Source organism: Vombatus ursinus, unplaced genomic scaffold (assembly GCF_900497805.2).
Source record: "Vombatus ursinus unplaced genomic scaffold, bare-nosed wombat genome assembly UNPS02014812.1, whole genome shotgun sequence".
NCBI lineage: Eukaryota > Metazoa > Chordata > Mammalia > Diprotodontia > Vombatidae > Vombatus > Vombatus ursinus.
The window spans coordinates 35641901-35658027 of NW_020954590.1; the positions used below are offsets into that span (position 1 = coordinate 35641901).

At 38.6% G+C, this 16127-nt stretch overlaps 1 protein-coding gene across 1 annotated transcript in view; it reads left to right on the forward strand.

Moving 5' to 3' along the window:
- LOC114054194 (protein spire homolog 1-like) overlaps positions 1 to 16127 on the forward strand; it is a 137079-nt gene that overhangs the window by 34428 nt on the left and 86524 nt on the right. The window contains exon 2 of the mRNA XM_027877358.1: positions 3131 to 3256. Coding sequence (XP_027733159.1) covers positions 3131 to 3256 — 126 coding nt within the window. The remainder of the gene's footprint in view (positions 1 to 3130; positions 3257 to 16127) is intronic.

The window sequence follows — 16127 nt, forward strand, 5'->3', positions numbered from 1 at the left end:
ACCAATGATGTTATAAGAGACCAAGAAATAATAAAACAAAATAAAAAGAATGAAAAAATAGAAGAGAATGTGAAACGTTTCATAAGAAAAAACTGATATGGAGAATAGATCAAGAAGAGAAAATATAAGAATGTACGACCTGAAAGCTGCAATCAGTGTAAGAATCTTAATACAATAATACAAGAAATAATTGAAGAAAATTGCCCTGAAGTTTTAGAACAAGAGGGGAAAGTAGAAATAGAAAAAATCCACCAATCATTGCCTGAAAGAGATCCCAGGATGAAAACCTACAGGAATATCATAGCCAAATTCCAAAAACCTCAGGTTAAAAAGAAAATATGAGCAACAAGAAAAAAACAATTCAAATACCATGGAGCCACAATTAGAAGTACACAAGACCTTGCAGCAGCTACATTAAAAGACCGCAGATCTTGAAATCCTATATATCAAAGAGCAAAAGAACTAGAATTGTGACTGAAAATACCACACCCAGCAAAGTTAAGTATAATCCTGAATGGAAAAAAAAAATGGACATTCAGTGAATTGACAAACTTTCACTATTTTGTCACAAAAAAGACCAGAACTTAATATAAGGTAAACTTCAAAGATCAATTACAAAGGACTCAATAAGAACAAATTGTTTACTTTTTATACATGGGAATATAAAACACATGCCTAAGATTGTCATTAGTAGTTGGGTATTTAGAAAAAGACATTGGGTTAGAGCTGAGTATCATGTGATCCAAAAAAGGAAAATGGTATAGGAAAAGGTAAAAAGAGTAATTATCTCATCCAAATGAGGAGTGAGAGGAAGAACTGATACAGAGGAATTGGATGGGGGAGGAGGGTCAGAGATGTCAGATTGATGATCTGAAAGAGGAGCTGGGCTGACTGTGAGGGGCTCCTGAAGGATGAGCAAGGTTAGAGCAACATGTGAAAGACCTGAACTCAGAGCTGCAGAGCCTATGTCGGGCAAGTGCAGGCCCCTCCCGGGGAAGCCAGTGTGACTGCAGTCTTGGGCCAGGAGCTGCAGAGTGATCGCCAGGAGTATGAGACCGTTTGAGGGGATCTGAAGCTTCTTCAGGACCATCTGGGCCAACAGCAGGAGTTGTTACTGAGACAGATGGCAGAGGCCAGGCTCAGGGGTGGAGCTGGAAGGTGCTGGAGCCAGGTACAGAGTGATCAGGAAGGCCACAGCCGGGTAGTAGATGCTGCCAGGGTGGAGGCACGGGATGTTCAGCAGGAGATCAATCCTGTCAGGGCCATGATGTGTTCTTTGCAGGCCCAGATTCAAGGGGATCCCCCACCTTCCCCAGACTCTGCGATCTCTAGCTCTGACCTGAGCTTCCCAGACAGTAACAGCAGCTGGGGCATATCTTCTCGGGAGACAGCCATGCCAGCAGCCCTCCAGGGCCACGCTGAGTCCAACACAGACTCCAGCATAGAACCCAGCATGCCCAGGCCTCCTGTGAAGAGCCCCCAGACATCTGATGGGTCGAGCAAGGCCCCCAAGTTGCTCTTTAGTGACTTCTGAATGGGCTGGCTAGCACTCCATGCCATGGCTTGCTGAAGAAGAAGGAAAGGCCTCTGGGCAGAGTGAAACAGCTCATTTCCAGCAGCTTCCCCTTCCCCCAGGGGCCTAGTGGCTTTGTCTCCCCTCCAGAAGATTTCTTGAGGAGCTACTGGCCCCAAATCCCTGCACTCCACTTGCCGGCTCTCATCTGTTCCTCCTCCTCATCTCCCCCATTCTCCCTTTCCCCTATCCCCCAAATCTGGAATAAAAGGTGTAAAATATAAAACAAACAAACAAAAAAAACCTATCTAGTGATAGAACCCTACTCACATCAGATCTTCTAAGCTCCAGTGCTTAGCACAATGCCTGGCACATAGTATGTGCTTAATAAATATTTGTTGACTGCTACTTCATGTTTCAGGAATCACCCTGTGGATGATTACTCCTAACACTATAGCTTCTTAGCCGTTATTGCTCTGCCTTTCCATGAACAATCAGCCAGTTGACTTAGTTTTTGAAAAGTAAATTCATTTATCAAGAGGGATGGAAAATGCAAACTGAAAGTACCACAGTAGAGAGGCACTTGTATAGGATACACGTGTAGAGAAGGATAACTCATCTCCTGGTATTTCAGAGACTAGAAGTTCTTTTAATAAAGTCCTTACATTGTTACCTTGAGGTATAAGTCTGTTGAGTGACCTGCTCACCTGGGCTCCTTAAGATTGGTGTCTTTTTTATTCCATAAACAGCACTTCTTTCTGCCTCAAGGTTTTGTTTCCCCTGAAACTGCCTCTGGTGACTGTCTCCTTGCATCCATGTTTGTTCTTAGGTGGGTTTCTTTGCTGGATGTATTGCCTTCTACTGGTCCATTAAGTCTGATGACTTGGTGGGAGTAGGGAGGTGGAGTAGGGTTAAAGGGTCTTTCCTTTGGCTGCTTTCTGGTACAAGTGAAATGATTTTGTCTTCACAAAGTTCTCCTGAGGCTGAATGCTGAGTGGCTTGCTATGTTTTAGAGAATGACAGGATATTTCCTCTATAGTGTTATTATCTAGTCCTTATCTAGTGGCTAAAATCCTAACCTATCTTCATAGTCTGAGTTGCTCTCCCCAAATCCTATAGTCCAGTCAAACTAATCTTCTCTTCATTCATCAGACACGACACCTTGTCTCCCCATCTGTGTGGCTTTGGTACTAGCAGTTCCCCTTCCCCAGAAAGTACTCTTACCTCGTCCCTGCTTCATAGAATCTATTATTTCCTTCATGTGAAACTCAGACTCCACCTTCTACATGAAGCCTTTCCTCATCCTACTACAAATTATAGTGTCCTCTCTGCTTAAATAACTTGTATTTAACTACCTTGCATTTATTTTGTATATGCTTAAGTATATACGTGTTATTTCCCTGGTAGAGGGTAAGCTCTGTGAGAGCCAGGATTGTTTCATTTTTTTTTTGTCTTTGTAACACCAGCCAGCACTAGCCAGGGGTTTTGGAACTTCACAGGTGCTTAATAAATAAATGTATGTTGATTTGTATTGATTGATTTGTAGTAAATGTGATTGATTGTGTAGAAAAAAATCACATAAAAACATTTTTATTATTTTACTGTTTCATTCCATAGTTGTGTGCTGCCCATCTTCCAACTCAATCAGAGGCACCAAACCACTACCAGGCAGTATGTAGAGCGTTATTTGCTGAAACAATGGAGTTGCACACATTTCTTAGCAAAATTAAGAGTGCAAAGGAGGTAAGTACTGTTTGATATTTTACTGGCGTTTTGAAGATAAGCAAATGTTGACCATGACAAGAATTTTTAAAAATTCACCGAATCCTTCCAGAAATGCTTAGCATTCAGAATGCTAAAAATTCTTTGTAGAAAGGATTCATATATAGATCACCACCAAGGTCTCATCCAACTATTATCAATAAATAACTCTCATTTAGATGGTACTTTAAGGTTAACACCTGTGTAAAGTAGGTAGCACAAATATTGTCCTTGTTTTATAGGTGAGGAAACAGGGCTGGGATGTTAAATGACTTGATGACAAACCTGAGGCTACACAGTTACTAAATATTGAAGCTATAAGATTCTGTGATCCTATGTCATTTGCTTAACTAAACATTTGTTCAGTGTTTAAAAAAAAACCTTCTTTTTACTTTTTTCTTCAGGAATTTCATATTTTTAAATATCATAATAGGAACTCCATGTTTAAATTGGAAGAATTTTTTTCCTCTTTTTTGGGGGGGGGGCTACGCAGTGGGGTTAAGTGACTTGCCCAAGGTCACACAGCTAGTAGGTGTTTTGTGTCTGAGGCTGGATTTGAACTCAGGTCCTCCTGAATCCAGGGCTCTATCCACTGCGCCACCTAGCTCCCCCATAAATTGGAAGAATTTTTAAAAAGCTTTTTTATGAATATAAATATACAACCAAATTGGAACTTATTTACATAATGGATTTTCTGTGTTCTTTGTTACTCATTTTGTCTCTCTCTTGCTTTCCTATTTGAAAAAAAAAATCCTTCACGTATGAAGGTAAAACTTAAATCTTATAGTTTATTTTTAGCAGGTTGGTTCAAAAAAAAACTTTGATGGGTAAAGGAGATCAAAACTAAGAAGCAAAAACCCAAAACCTCATTTTAGCCTTTTGATTTACTTATCTCTTCTTTTTTAGCATAGATTACTTAGTTACTTGTAATTTAATCCTGAGGTGAACATTTAATATTAAAAATATTTATAGAAGTCTAAACAGGTGATGCTATTTGTTTGAGAAAGTAAATCATCATTTTTCATTTCTTTTCTGGCTAAAATACATAATCTAAAATAAAGCAACACATTGACATTTAGATCATCTCTGCTGTGGAATCACTGAAAAGGGATTTAGAAAGCTGGATTCAAGCAGCAGTTAATCAATCCAACATTTCATCCAGTAAAACTTCTTAGGGCCACTACGATCTGCATCATGTTACCATTTTAGAACTATGTGTTATTCTTTGCCTTTGTTCCTTTTTTTCACAAAATAGCACAGAGCTGAAAGGAAGTTTAATCAAACCTTTTCATTTTACAGCTGAGGAAACTGAGGTTCAAGAGAAATGAATGATAAAATCATGCCATTAGTAAGTGGCAGAAGCCCAGTGTTGGAACTCAGTTCTTCCAGTTCCAAGTCTAATGATCTTTCCCATATAATACCAGGACTTTTTTTTTAATTGGATAACATTTGATTAATTTGATAAATTTGATTAATTAAAGTAAATTCATACTTTGCAGGGGACTAAAATCAGAGGAAATGGAATTACATTACAGATGGAGAACTTTATATTACACATAGGTATAATGGTGAGGTGTTGCTATCTACAGGAGGACTTGTTTTTAACATTGGCACTAATAGGCTTTCAGAAAGAGCAAATGATTCTCTGTATCATGAGTGAATGGATCAAACAATTCTCAAGGCCCAAGTAAGACCTGGCTTATTGAATTTCCTTAGTCTCTTTGCGTAGGTACATATGGAATCTGCCTACATCCCTCCATTACCAGCTTTTCATAGTAGAGCCACAGCCTAGGTTTCTGTCTAGGGATGTGAATTTTGTGATAACCCATAAATAGCATGTCTCTCATCTTACTAAGATTCCAATCTATCTCCTAACTTAGTGTAAACTAAAAGGATTTCTCACTCACCTCTGTATATTTTACTAAAATATAACTGAAATTAATAAAATAAAGATGTAACAAAAACAAAGCAGTTTGTAAAACTCCTAATTAGGATTTTTTACATTTCACTTCAGCTCAGAATTGTCCAAAAAGTTTTCTATTGGTAACGTGGCCAGATTTGTGCTATTCCTTTTCTTGTTGATGGCCACTCTAGAAAACTGCTGGAGTAATTACCAATTGCCAGTCCTCTCCTACCACTAGTCTAGGAACCAAGTGTTGAGTAGGTACAGCAGCCTGTGGGGCCGTTGTCATAACCTTGGGAGAACTGCAGCCACCTCTGCTTTCAGAGGCACAGATAGGATGGTAGTGGCTGACTTTTCACTTGGCCGAAAAAGTTCCAGACTGTGAAGTATAATTTCCTTTCCTTTATTCTCCTTTCTGTCTGAGTAGGATAGAAGCCATTTCTAACATTTATTCTGTTCTATTAAGTTCCGTTTCCAATTTCTTTTTAAATTTATTTTTCTGTCTAGATACGTCCAATTGATTTAATAATGGCTGTTGATCTGTGTACTGTCTTATTTGGAAACCCGCAACAAAGAGGAGCAGTGTTTGGGTATTAATATATAGAAATAGAGAAAGGATCATGGCTTAAGTTGTTATCCCCAAGGGCAGGAAGGCAATAAGCATTTATATAACGTCTACTATGTGCTAAGTGTTTTTTACAAGTATTATCTCATTTGATCCTCACAACAACCCTGAGATGCAGGTGCTATTATTATCGTCATTTTATAGATGAGGAAACTGAAGCTAACAGAGCTTAAATGCCTTGCCCAGATTTGAAGTACTTCTAGTACTTGTTTCCAGGTCCAGCTGAACCATCCACTGTACCAACTAGCTACCTATAAAAGTGCCATATTCAACTAGTGGATTTAAAGTCCCTTGTACACAAACACTAATTTTGTCTTTGTATTCTTGGGGCCTAGCATATTGCCTGATATGTGGTAGCTGTTTAGTAATTGTTGGGTGATTGATTGTAGGGTTTGGGCATTTTCTCATGCTTTAGGTATTGCCTCCACATGTGAGAAGGGCAGTCAGAACAAAAGAGTAATCACCTACTCCTTTAAACCTTCAATCTCCATTTCTTTTCTATAAATCCATGGATACTTTCTTGTAGAAGGATCAAAGACAACTGTATTTGTTGTTTCCTAGGTAAATCGTCTTTCACACTTTCTACAGCTAAAGATAGCAAGAAAAAGCTGAGGAAGAAGTTCTTGAACCTAAGAGTTGCTTAGAGAGAGGCAGCATAACCTAGAGATGGAGCTGGCCTTGTTCTGGGCCTTTTCTGCCCTGACGCCTCTGGAGCTGGGACCTACCCAGCCTTCCAGTGCCCCAGAAAATTTCTCTTGGACTTTCAAACCAGTTGCAAATCTGTATTGGGAGACAAACAGCTTTCCCCATTTTTTAAAAACAAAACAAAATACTGTGAAATGGTAAATGTGTACCTACTCAAATGAACAAATTAAAGTTAATTTAGAGTTCTTTGAGTAAGCTGAATGAAACCTGTTAAAAATTAAATTACATTTACTATGATTCAGTTAAGCAAATATTAATTATCTGTTATGCCAGGAGCTGGAGCCACTAGAGAAAAAAAGAGGAAGCCTTTCTTGCTCCCAAGGGTGATAGTATCCAAGGAGGAAACTGAAGGTCAGAGAGGGTGAGTGACTTGCCAGAGGTCACACAGAAGACAGAGGTCCAGTTAGAACCCAGGTCTTCTGATGGCAGCTAATGTTCAGCTAGGGGAATATAGTATGTAAACCATTAAGTAAATGAAACGTAATATAAATTAATTTCAAGATGGAGATAGAATGCTTGTAAACTCTCAGGAAAGGCCTCACAACATAGCAGCTATGTTTTGAAGGAAGCTAAGGATTTCAAGAGATATAGGTGAAGTCGTAGTGCATTCTTGATATGGAAGACCACTCATGCCAAAGCACAAGCTAATCAGCTAGCAGGACAGTTTGACTAGGGAGTACGTGCAAGTGAATAATATGTAATAATCAGTCAATCCACAAACATTTATCATCAAATGCTTACTCTGTGCCAGGTCCTTTATCACAGTGCTAAGCCCTGCATGTTTAGTTTAGGAAGAACAAAGTTAAACGTCTCTTGAAAGAATGTTTTAGTATTTTAAATGGAACATGAAATCCCACACTTATGTAGCTCTTTGACCCTCGGCATCTCTTAACCTCAGTTTCTTCCTGTGTAGGGTAGTTTTCCCAGGTCTTGTTCTGTCTCACTCAAATCTAATTCATGTGCATTGGTCCTCCATGAGAACAAAAGATAAACGAGAACATGTAAAATGGCAATAACATCATAGTTGTAGTATCTACCTCTTAGTATAGTTGTGGGGATCAAATGGGAGGACATTTTTAAAGTACTTTGCAAATCTTAAAGTGTTACATAAATGTAACTATTATATGATAATAAGGAAGATCCTTAATTATAATCCTTCTACTACAAATTTGATTCAACATTTCCTTCTTTTTTTTTTTTAAAAAAAAAGAATATTTTGTGCCAAATCTGGAACTTTTTGGGGGGGGGGGTGAGGCAATTGGGGTTAAGTGACCTGCCCGGAGTCAAACAGCTAATGATTNAAAAAAAAAGAATATTTTGTGCCAAATCTGGAACTTTTTGGGGGGGGGGGGTGAGGCAATTGGGGTTAAGTGACCTGCCCGGAGTCAAACAGCTAATGATTGTTATGTGTCTGAGGCTAGATTTGAACTCAGGTTCTCTTGAATCCAGGACTGGTGCTCTATCTACTGCACCGCCTAGCTGCCCCCTGGAACTTAATTTTTATAGTGCATATTGAGATTACAAGTGGGACCAGAGGAAAGCTATGAAAACTTTTTGGGGAATTATAACATTAAGACCAATGAAGAAAAATGATAGCATTATATAGAAGTGTGAAAGTTGACTCATTTATCACTATAAAGTCTTTGAAGATTTTTTTTTGAAGAATTTTTAAAAAGAAGATACTGATCAGCTCTTATGTGCTGGACAGAATAAGAAAAAATAGTTTACAACTAGAAAAGCTTTACATTAAACAGTAGGTAGAGTTTCATAAAACTAAGGGATATTAAATAGTGAAACAGATTACCTGGAATTTCTGTTGTATAAAAAGACAATCTATCCTCCCCTTCCTATTACTTTAGGCACATTCCTTTTGGACTAAGAAAGGGATTAGATGGAGTCTCTAACATAAATAAGTGCTTCTAGCAACCATTTATGAATAGTGAGAAAAGCAATATTTATAAATTCTTTTTACTCAAGAAGATTTAAGTGCCTCCTATGTGCCAGGCTCTGTTCTAAGTGCTGGGGCTACAGGTACAAAGAATGAAACAACCTTGCAATGAACTTACATACGAATGAGGAAACCAAGAAGTACATATAAAATATATACTGCGTAAATATAAAGTTAGTAAGTACAAATATATACAAAATAGTTAAATACAAGGTAGTTTGGGAAAGGAGGACATTAGTAGTTGTATGATGGACTGGAGTGATGAGAAACTTGAGACAGGAGACCAGTGAGGAAGCTGTTGAAATAATCTAGCTGAGAGGTGGTAAAAGCCTGAAATAAGGGGGAAGCTGTATAATGTCTCCACAGACAAGGGATCAAATACAGGAGAACACTTGAAGGTAGGAACTATAAGTTTTGACAGCTGATTGGTTACATATAGTGAGAAGTCTAGGATAATGCCAAGATTTTAAACTTGAGATGTTGGAAGGGTAATGGTACCTTCTATAGAAATAGAGAAGTTTGGATGAATAGAGGGTTTTATTTGGAAAAGATAATGAATTCAGATTTGAACATGTCTCCAGAAAATTAATTATGTGTGTTAGACAATTGGTGAAGAGCTAAGGAGAGATCCTGGATACAGATCTGAGGGAGTCATCTGCATAGAAATGAGTTAAACCTGTGGGAGCTGGGCTTGTTGTATTTAATAAGAGAAGGAAAAGAGAAGGCCCAGGACAGAACTTTGGGGGAGTACTCACATTTGGGGGTGTGTGATGTGAATGATGAGCCAATAAAGGAGGCTGGGAATGAGCAGTCAAAGAAGAGTAATCAGAAGAGAGTAGTGTCATGAAAACCCAGAGTAAAAGTATCCAAGAGGAGAGTGTGGTCAACAGTATCATGAATGACAAACCATGGTTAGATTTGGGAATTGAGACATCATTAGTACCTTAGGAGAGGGCAGTTTCAGTTGAGTGAAGGAAGCTGGAAACTGGATTGCAAGGGCTTGAGAAATGAGAGGGGAGGAAGTAGAGGCAGCGATTATTGACAGTTTTTTCAACAAGTATGATTGAGAAAGGGAGGAATGATATAAAATGATAGTTTGGGGGGATTGTGGGGTCTAGTGAAGGTTTTTTAAGGATGGATGAGACTTGAGCACTTTTGAATGCAGTAATGAAAGAACAAGTTGGTAAGGACATGTTAAATTTGAGAGATGATTGAGGATGCAGTCTACTGGAGAGTATGGGAGGGAGTGGGATCAAGTGAACATGTAGAGCAAGTCTCCTCTTTTTCTTTTTTTTATATTGTATTGAATTTTGTATTCGTATGTTGAACATTTCCCAATCACATTTTAATCTATACAATGCTATGCTGAGTAGTAGCAATCACATAGAAATCAGAGGACAAGTATTCACAATCATTATCACAGAAACAGAAGCCTCCTCTTTTTCAAAGGTTGGGAGAAAAGAAGAGAGAGTGGAAGTTGATGTCAAATGGTTTTTGTTTTGTTTTGTTTTGTTTTTTGCTTTTTGGTGAGGCAATTGGGGTTAAGTGACTTGCCCAGGGTCACACAGCTAGGAAGTATCATGTGTCTAAGGACATATTTGAACTCAGGTCCTCCTGACTCCAGGGTTGGTGCTCTATCCACTGCGTCAACTAGCTGCCCCTGTCAAGTGGTTTTTGGATGAAGAGAACTAGAGAAGAAGCAGCTCACACTGAATGGACTAGACTCATTCATCTTTTTTCTATAAAGATGCAACATCCTGAGCTTATCATATTTATTTTGAAGTTTACTGATGAGAGAGTCCTTGACACAAAGGTCTTAACATTGAAGCTCCCTTTCAGTGCTTTATAGAATGGTTCTTGGCTTTTTGAAAGGTATGCCAATGGAACACAAATTCTTGTAGATCCTAGAAAAGTTTTTAGTATGAATGGGCATGAATGGGTAATGGAGTATATTTGTTGTTTGAGATCACAGATAGATATTTTCAGAGAGACTCATCACCAGACTGGTGGAAATGTGATAAATTTTTTTGGCCATGACAACCCTCAGAGATCATCTGCTAACAGAGGGGTTATAGTCATCATCACTAACCACATTACAGACCCTCAATGAATAGAAATAGGTTGTCGTTCAGTTGTTTCAGTCATGTCTGACTCCTTATGACTCGGTTTGGAGTTTTCTAGGCAAAGATAGTGGAGTGGTTTGCCAGTTTCCTTCATCAACTCATTTTGCACATGGGCAAACCAAAGTTAAGTGACTTGCTCAGGGTCACACAACTAATAAGTGTCTGAGGCCAGATCTGAACTCAGGTCTTCCCAACTCCAAGCCTGGTGTTCTATCTACTGTGCTACCTAGCTGTCCCTGGATATGATATGATATCTGTTTTAAATAAAATATTAGGTAACTACTATAATGGAAAGAGCACTGATCCTGAAGGTCTGGAGACTTGCCTTCTAAACCCCAGTCTACTATTAATTTGAGTAAGTCACTCACCTCTCTGGACATCATTTTCCTCACATGTAAAATTTCCTAGTTGAACATAAAAATGTTTTAAAGTTCTTGCCAGTTCAAACATTGTCTGAGTTTGTCTTGTCCAGTTTTATTTTTGTTTCATTGGAATTCACCTGAGCTCTAAAGATTTCTTACATTGTTACTTTGTGAATGTTGTTTCTGAATAGTTTTAATCTTTTCTATAGGCATTTGGTCATTATGTAGTATCTTTCTCTAGAAACGCATGACTGACTTTTTAAGAAGTTATACAATTCTCCTGCTCTATCCCTGACTGAAGAGGGTGGGATCAATAGAAATTTTATATATAATATTAATGAAGTCTTTGAATCTGCATGAGTAAGGAATGTGGTACTATTGATGAAATGTCATAAAAATTTATTGGATATTGTTGTCTTAAAGCACAATTGCTGAAATGAAGCCTCTGATTATGTATTAGTCTATGCAGAGTAACTTGTTTATATGATTTTTGTTGTAGATAAGTAAGGGCACTGTAAATAATTCATTAAGTAAGTTAGAGGACTCAATGTTTATCATAGCATGCTCAGCTTTCCTTTCAGAATTGTGATGTCAATGGATTCTAGGCTCCTTGTGTATGAACTTTCTAGGAGTCCTCTGACAGTTCTGTTTAATTGGCAAACTAGTGCTCCCAAGCATAACTGGACTCTTCCCATTAGGCTATGAGTTCCTTGAGGGCAGGGACTGACTTTTGACTACTTTTATATCCCCAGTACTTAGCTCAGTGCCTGGTAGGTGCTTCATAAATGCTTATTGTTGGGGCACTTAGGTGACGCAGTAGATAGAGCTCCAGCCTTGGAATCAGAAGGACTTGAGTTCAAATCTGGCCTCAGGCACTTACTAGCTGTGTGACCCTGGGCAAGTGACTTAACCCTGATTGCCTCACCAAAAAAGTAAAAATAAGTAAATAAACAAACAAGCAAACAAATAAATAAATGCTTATTGCCTTGCTGACTGATTTCCTTAGTTATTACTGTGCTTCAAAAATAATGAAGTTAAATCACTCATTTCTTAGTAAATATGTTCATATCATAAAATTGTGGTGTCTTAGAGCATACAAGAGTTCGCAAGAAGTTAGGAAAGAACTTTCAACAAGGGCTTATTAAACAAATTTATATGATGCTTAAAGGCTTTTAAAGTACATCGGATAAATTATTTTATGTGATTTTTCACAACAGTACTATAAGGTAAGTACTATTATTAGCCTCAATTTAAAGATGAAGAAATGGATGCTGAGTGAGGTCAAGTGATGTACTCAGTGTCACACAGCTGGGAGATGTCTGAGGCAGAATTCAAACACAATTCTTTCTTACTTTAAGTCTAGTACTCTGCTCACTTATTCCTAGGAAGCCACCTTGCTCCCTTAGTGTGTACAAAGCTCAATGCTAAGTTCTATGGCTACAAAGAAGATGTATGACATGTACATGGATTACGATAGAGCACAGTAACTAGGATGACCAGGAAAAGTCTAATGTGGGATCTCAGGGACATAGATTTAGGGCTGGAAGGGATCTGAGAGCCCACATAATCCAACCCTCATTTTAAAGGACGTGAAGATGAGATACATAGCTTGACAACTCATGGGATGGCATAAAAATTGAAGATGGATTGCATGGTTTAGGGGAATTATAAGCCAATTGGCATGGAATATAGAGTACATGATGGGAAGTTGGATGAAATAAATCTGGAATGGTAGGTTGGAGCTGTGTTATGGAGAGTTTTAAATGTCATGCTGAGGAAATTCCCATCTATAAAATTAGAAGAGTTGGACTAGATCAGGAGTTCTTAAGCTTTTTAGCATAATGGATCCCTTTAGCATTCTGATAAAGCCTATTGGACCCAGATCATTCCAGGAACAGGGGTCAGCAAGTGAAAATGCTTGGAATCTAGAGATGGAGTGCCTTGTGTGAGGAAAAGAAAGGAGGCTAGGGCCACTGGGTTGCTGAGTATGTAGAAGTTTGTCTGATACAAAAGACAATAGGGAACTAGAATTTACTAAGTTTAGGGGAGTGACAGACTTATGCTTTAGAAAAATCATTTTGGGGGAGCCAAGATGGTGGAGAAAAGACAGGGATTCACCTGAGCTCTCCCAGATTCCCCTCTGAATAACTTTGTAAGTAACACCTAAAAATTCTGAAATGTAGAACCCACAAAAGGACAAGGTGAAACAATTTTCTGACCCAAGACAACTTAGAATATCAGACAGGAAGGGTCTCACCAAGGTGAGAGTGGAGCTCAGCCTGCACCAGTGAAGGCAACTGGACTTGGGGGCAACTGAATCAGCTATGGCAGCAGCAACTTCTGGAGCTTTTAGCCCAGATGGTAAGGGGATTAAACAACTGGTCAGAGGGAGATTATAGGGGTCTCTTTGTTGCCACTGGGTGCAGGACTCTGTAGCATTCCCCATCCCATGGGTCTGAGTCACAGTTCTGGGTCACAGTCTCCCAGGTTGATGAGGATGCACACCAGAGCTTGTGGCCACAAGGGAGCCAGGACCCTGATCACAGTTCCAGGTGGAAAAAGAGCTTGTCATTACTCACAGACTGGAGCACAGGCTAGGAGAGTAGTGATCATACCTCTCAGATCATACCACCTTGGAAGAAATGAAAACTTATAGATTCCCAGAACTAGCTTTGAAAGCAGTAGCAGGACAGGATTGAAACTTGGGACAATGTCCTCTCTTCCTCCCAAAGCAGAGTCCTGCTTTAACATAGAGTTAAAAGTCAAGAAATAGGCTGGGAAAATGAGCAAACAACAAAAAAGAAATCTAAACATAGAAAATTAATATGATGACAGGGAAGATCAAAACACAAACTCAGAAGAAGAAAACAAAATCAAAATTGCAATATCCAAAGCCTCAAAGAAAAATTGTAAATTGGGCTCAGGCCCAAAAAGAATTCCTAGAGAAGAGCTCAAAAAGAGATTTTAAAAATCAAATAAGAGAGATAGAGGAAAAATTGGGAAAAGAAATGAGCAAGGAAATCATGAAAAAAGTCAACAGCTTGGTAAAAGAGGCATGCACGCACACACACACCCTGAAAAAAAAATAACACCTTAAAAAATAGAATAGGCCAAATGGTAAAAGAGGCTCAAAAATCTACTGAAGAGAAGAACTTAAAAAGCAGAATTTTTTTGGTCTGTGTTTGTCTTTCACAACATGACTAATATGGAAGTATATGTTTTGCGTGACTGAACATGTGTGAACTATATCAGATTCCCTGCCTTCTTAATGAGGGGGGAGGGGAAAAGAGAGAGGATTTGGAACTCAGAATTAAAAAAAAATGTTAAAAATTGTTTTTACATGTAATTAATTGGGGAAAAATAAAATACTAAATAAATATTATTTTAAAAAAAGGAAAATCATTTTGGTTGATGTGCAGTGAATGGATTAGACTGAAGAGAAACTTTAGGCAGTGAGTCCAGTTAGGAGGTTGTTGCAATGATTTAAGCCAGATGTAATGAAGGCCTGAACTAAGGTGCTGGTGGTGTATATAGTTAAGGAATTGAAAGTAAGAGATAATGTGGAAGTAGAAGCAAGATTTGACAATTGATTGGGTATATGTGGTAAGGAAGTATGAAAAGTACAGGGTGACACTGAGCTTTTGAAGTGGGTTGATTGTAAGGATGGCTTCCTTTACCTTTTTAAAATTCAACTTTAGCAGCAGTATTTATTGTTCTGTATAATTGCATTTATCTACTAAACTTTTCCTTTAATGCCTCATCATGAAGTGGAGGTAGCCCTGGATTATCAAAGTTTGTAACAATGAAGTACAAGATTTGGCAGGTCCTACCAAATTCAAGGCTTCTACTAAGAGCCTAGTTACAGACCGTATCCAGGGGGGTGCAACCTGTGGCCTCAAGGTCCTCAAGTGCGGCCCTTTGACTGAATCCAAACTTCACAGAACAAATTCTTAAGGGTTAAAGGTTTTAAAAATATGCCATTTATCTGGAGATCAGCTTAACTTAGTTTGGAAAGGCTCGACATGAGGTTGGTCACAGGATGATAAAATTTTTGGCCATAGAAACTCTTAAGTCTATTTGCTAATTTGTAAAGAAATTGTAGTCTGTCGTTGGAGGGAGTATCCATTCATGTACATCATACATTCTTGAGGAGGTATCTGAGGGTGTAAACAAAGAGTCAGGGTGCCACACAAAGCCCCTGGCCTTGCACAGACTGGATCTGACCCTGGGGGCTGACTCCAAGAGAGTAATTTTTTTTCTCTTAGTTTTATTGGTCTCATTTGGAATTGCAGGAAAATTTCCTAATGTACCTGTGGCATATATCTGTTGTCTAGGTATCTAAGAGGTCCATACTTCAAGGTATTAAACGTGTGTATGTGTGTGTGTGTGTGTGCATCTTTTTCTCTGTCGGTTTATCTTTAGAAAGAACACAAGAACAAATCCAGGTGCTTATTCTCATGATATTGCCCAGGCTTCCTGGACTGGGAAGACTACTGATTCCAGGATTCCTCAGGGACTTTACCTTTCCTGGATGGCACCCATTCCTTGTGAGACCTGTATAAATAATTAGTTATCCATTATATTTTGCACATATATACATGTTATCTCCCCATTTGGAATGTAAGTCTTTCTATTCCCACCTTCCAGCATAGCACATAGCACATAATAGATGCTTAAGAAGCCCTTCAGTCTGTCTTGGTTGAGAACAGCCTTCAGAAGCACCAAGAAAAATACTCAGTGGAATGGTTCATTCATGTCAGAATTAGAGAGACAAAGTAGTCTATCCTTGTCAGAGGCAACAGTTGGCAGAATTTAGGTGATCATAGGACTTAGAGTTTAAAGGGACTTTAATCATCTATGATAAGCCTTTCATTTACAAATGAGAAACTGAGGCCCAGATTTATTAAGTGACTTGTTCGTTTACACAAAATAGTTAAGAGGCAAAGATGGGATTTGAAACCAGCATTTCTGACCCTAAATCTAATGTTCTTTCCAGGATAGCACACTCTTTTATATAGATAAATTTATTTATTAATTTATTTATTTTTAGTTTTCAGCATTCACTTCTACAAGATTTTGAGTTCTAAATTTCCTCCCCATCTTGCTCCTAACCCCACCTCAAGATGGCGTGCATTCTGAATACCCCTTCCCCTAATCTGCTCTCCCTTCTATCACTTCCCCCCCCCC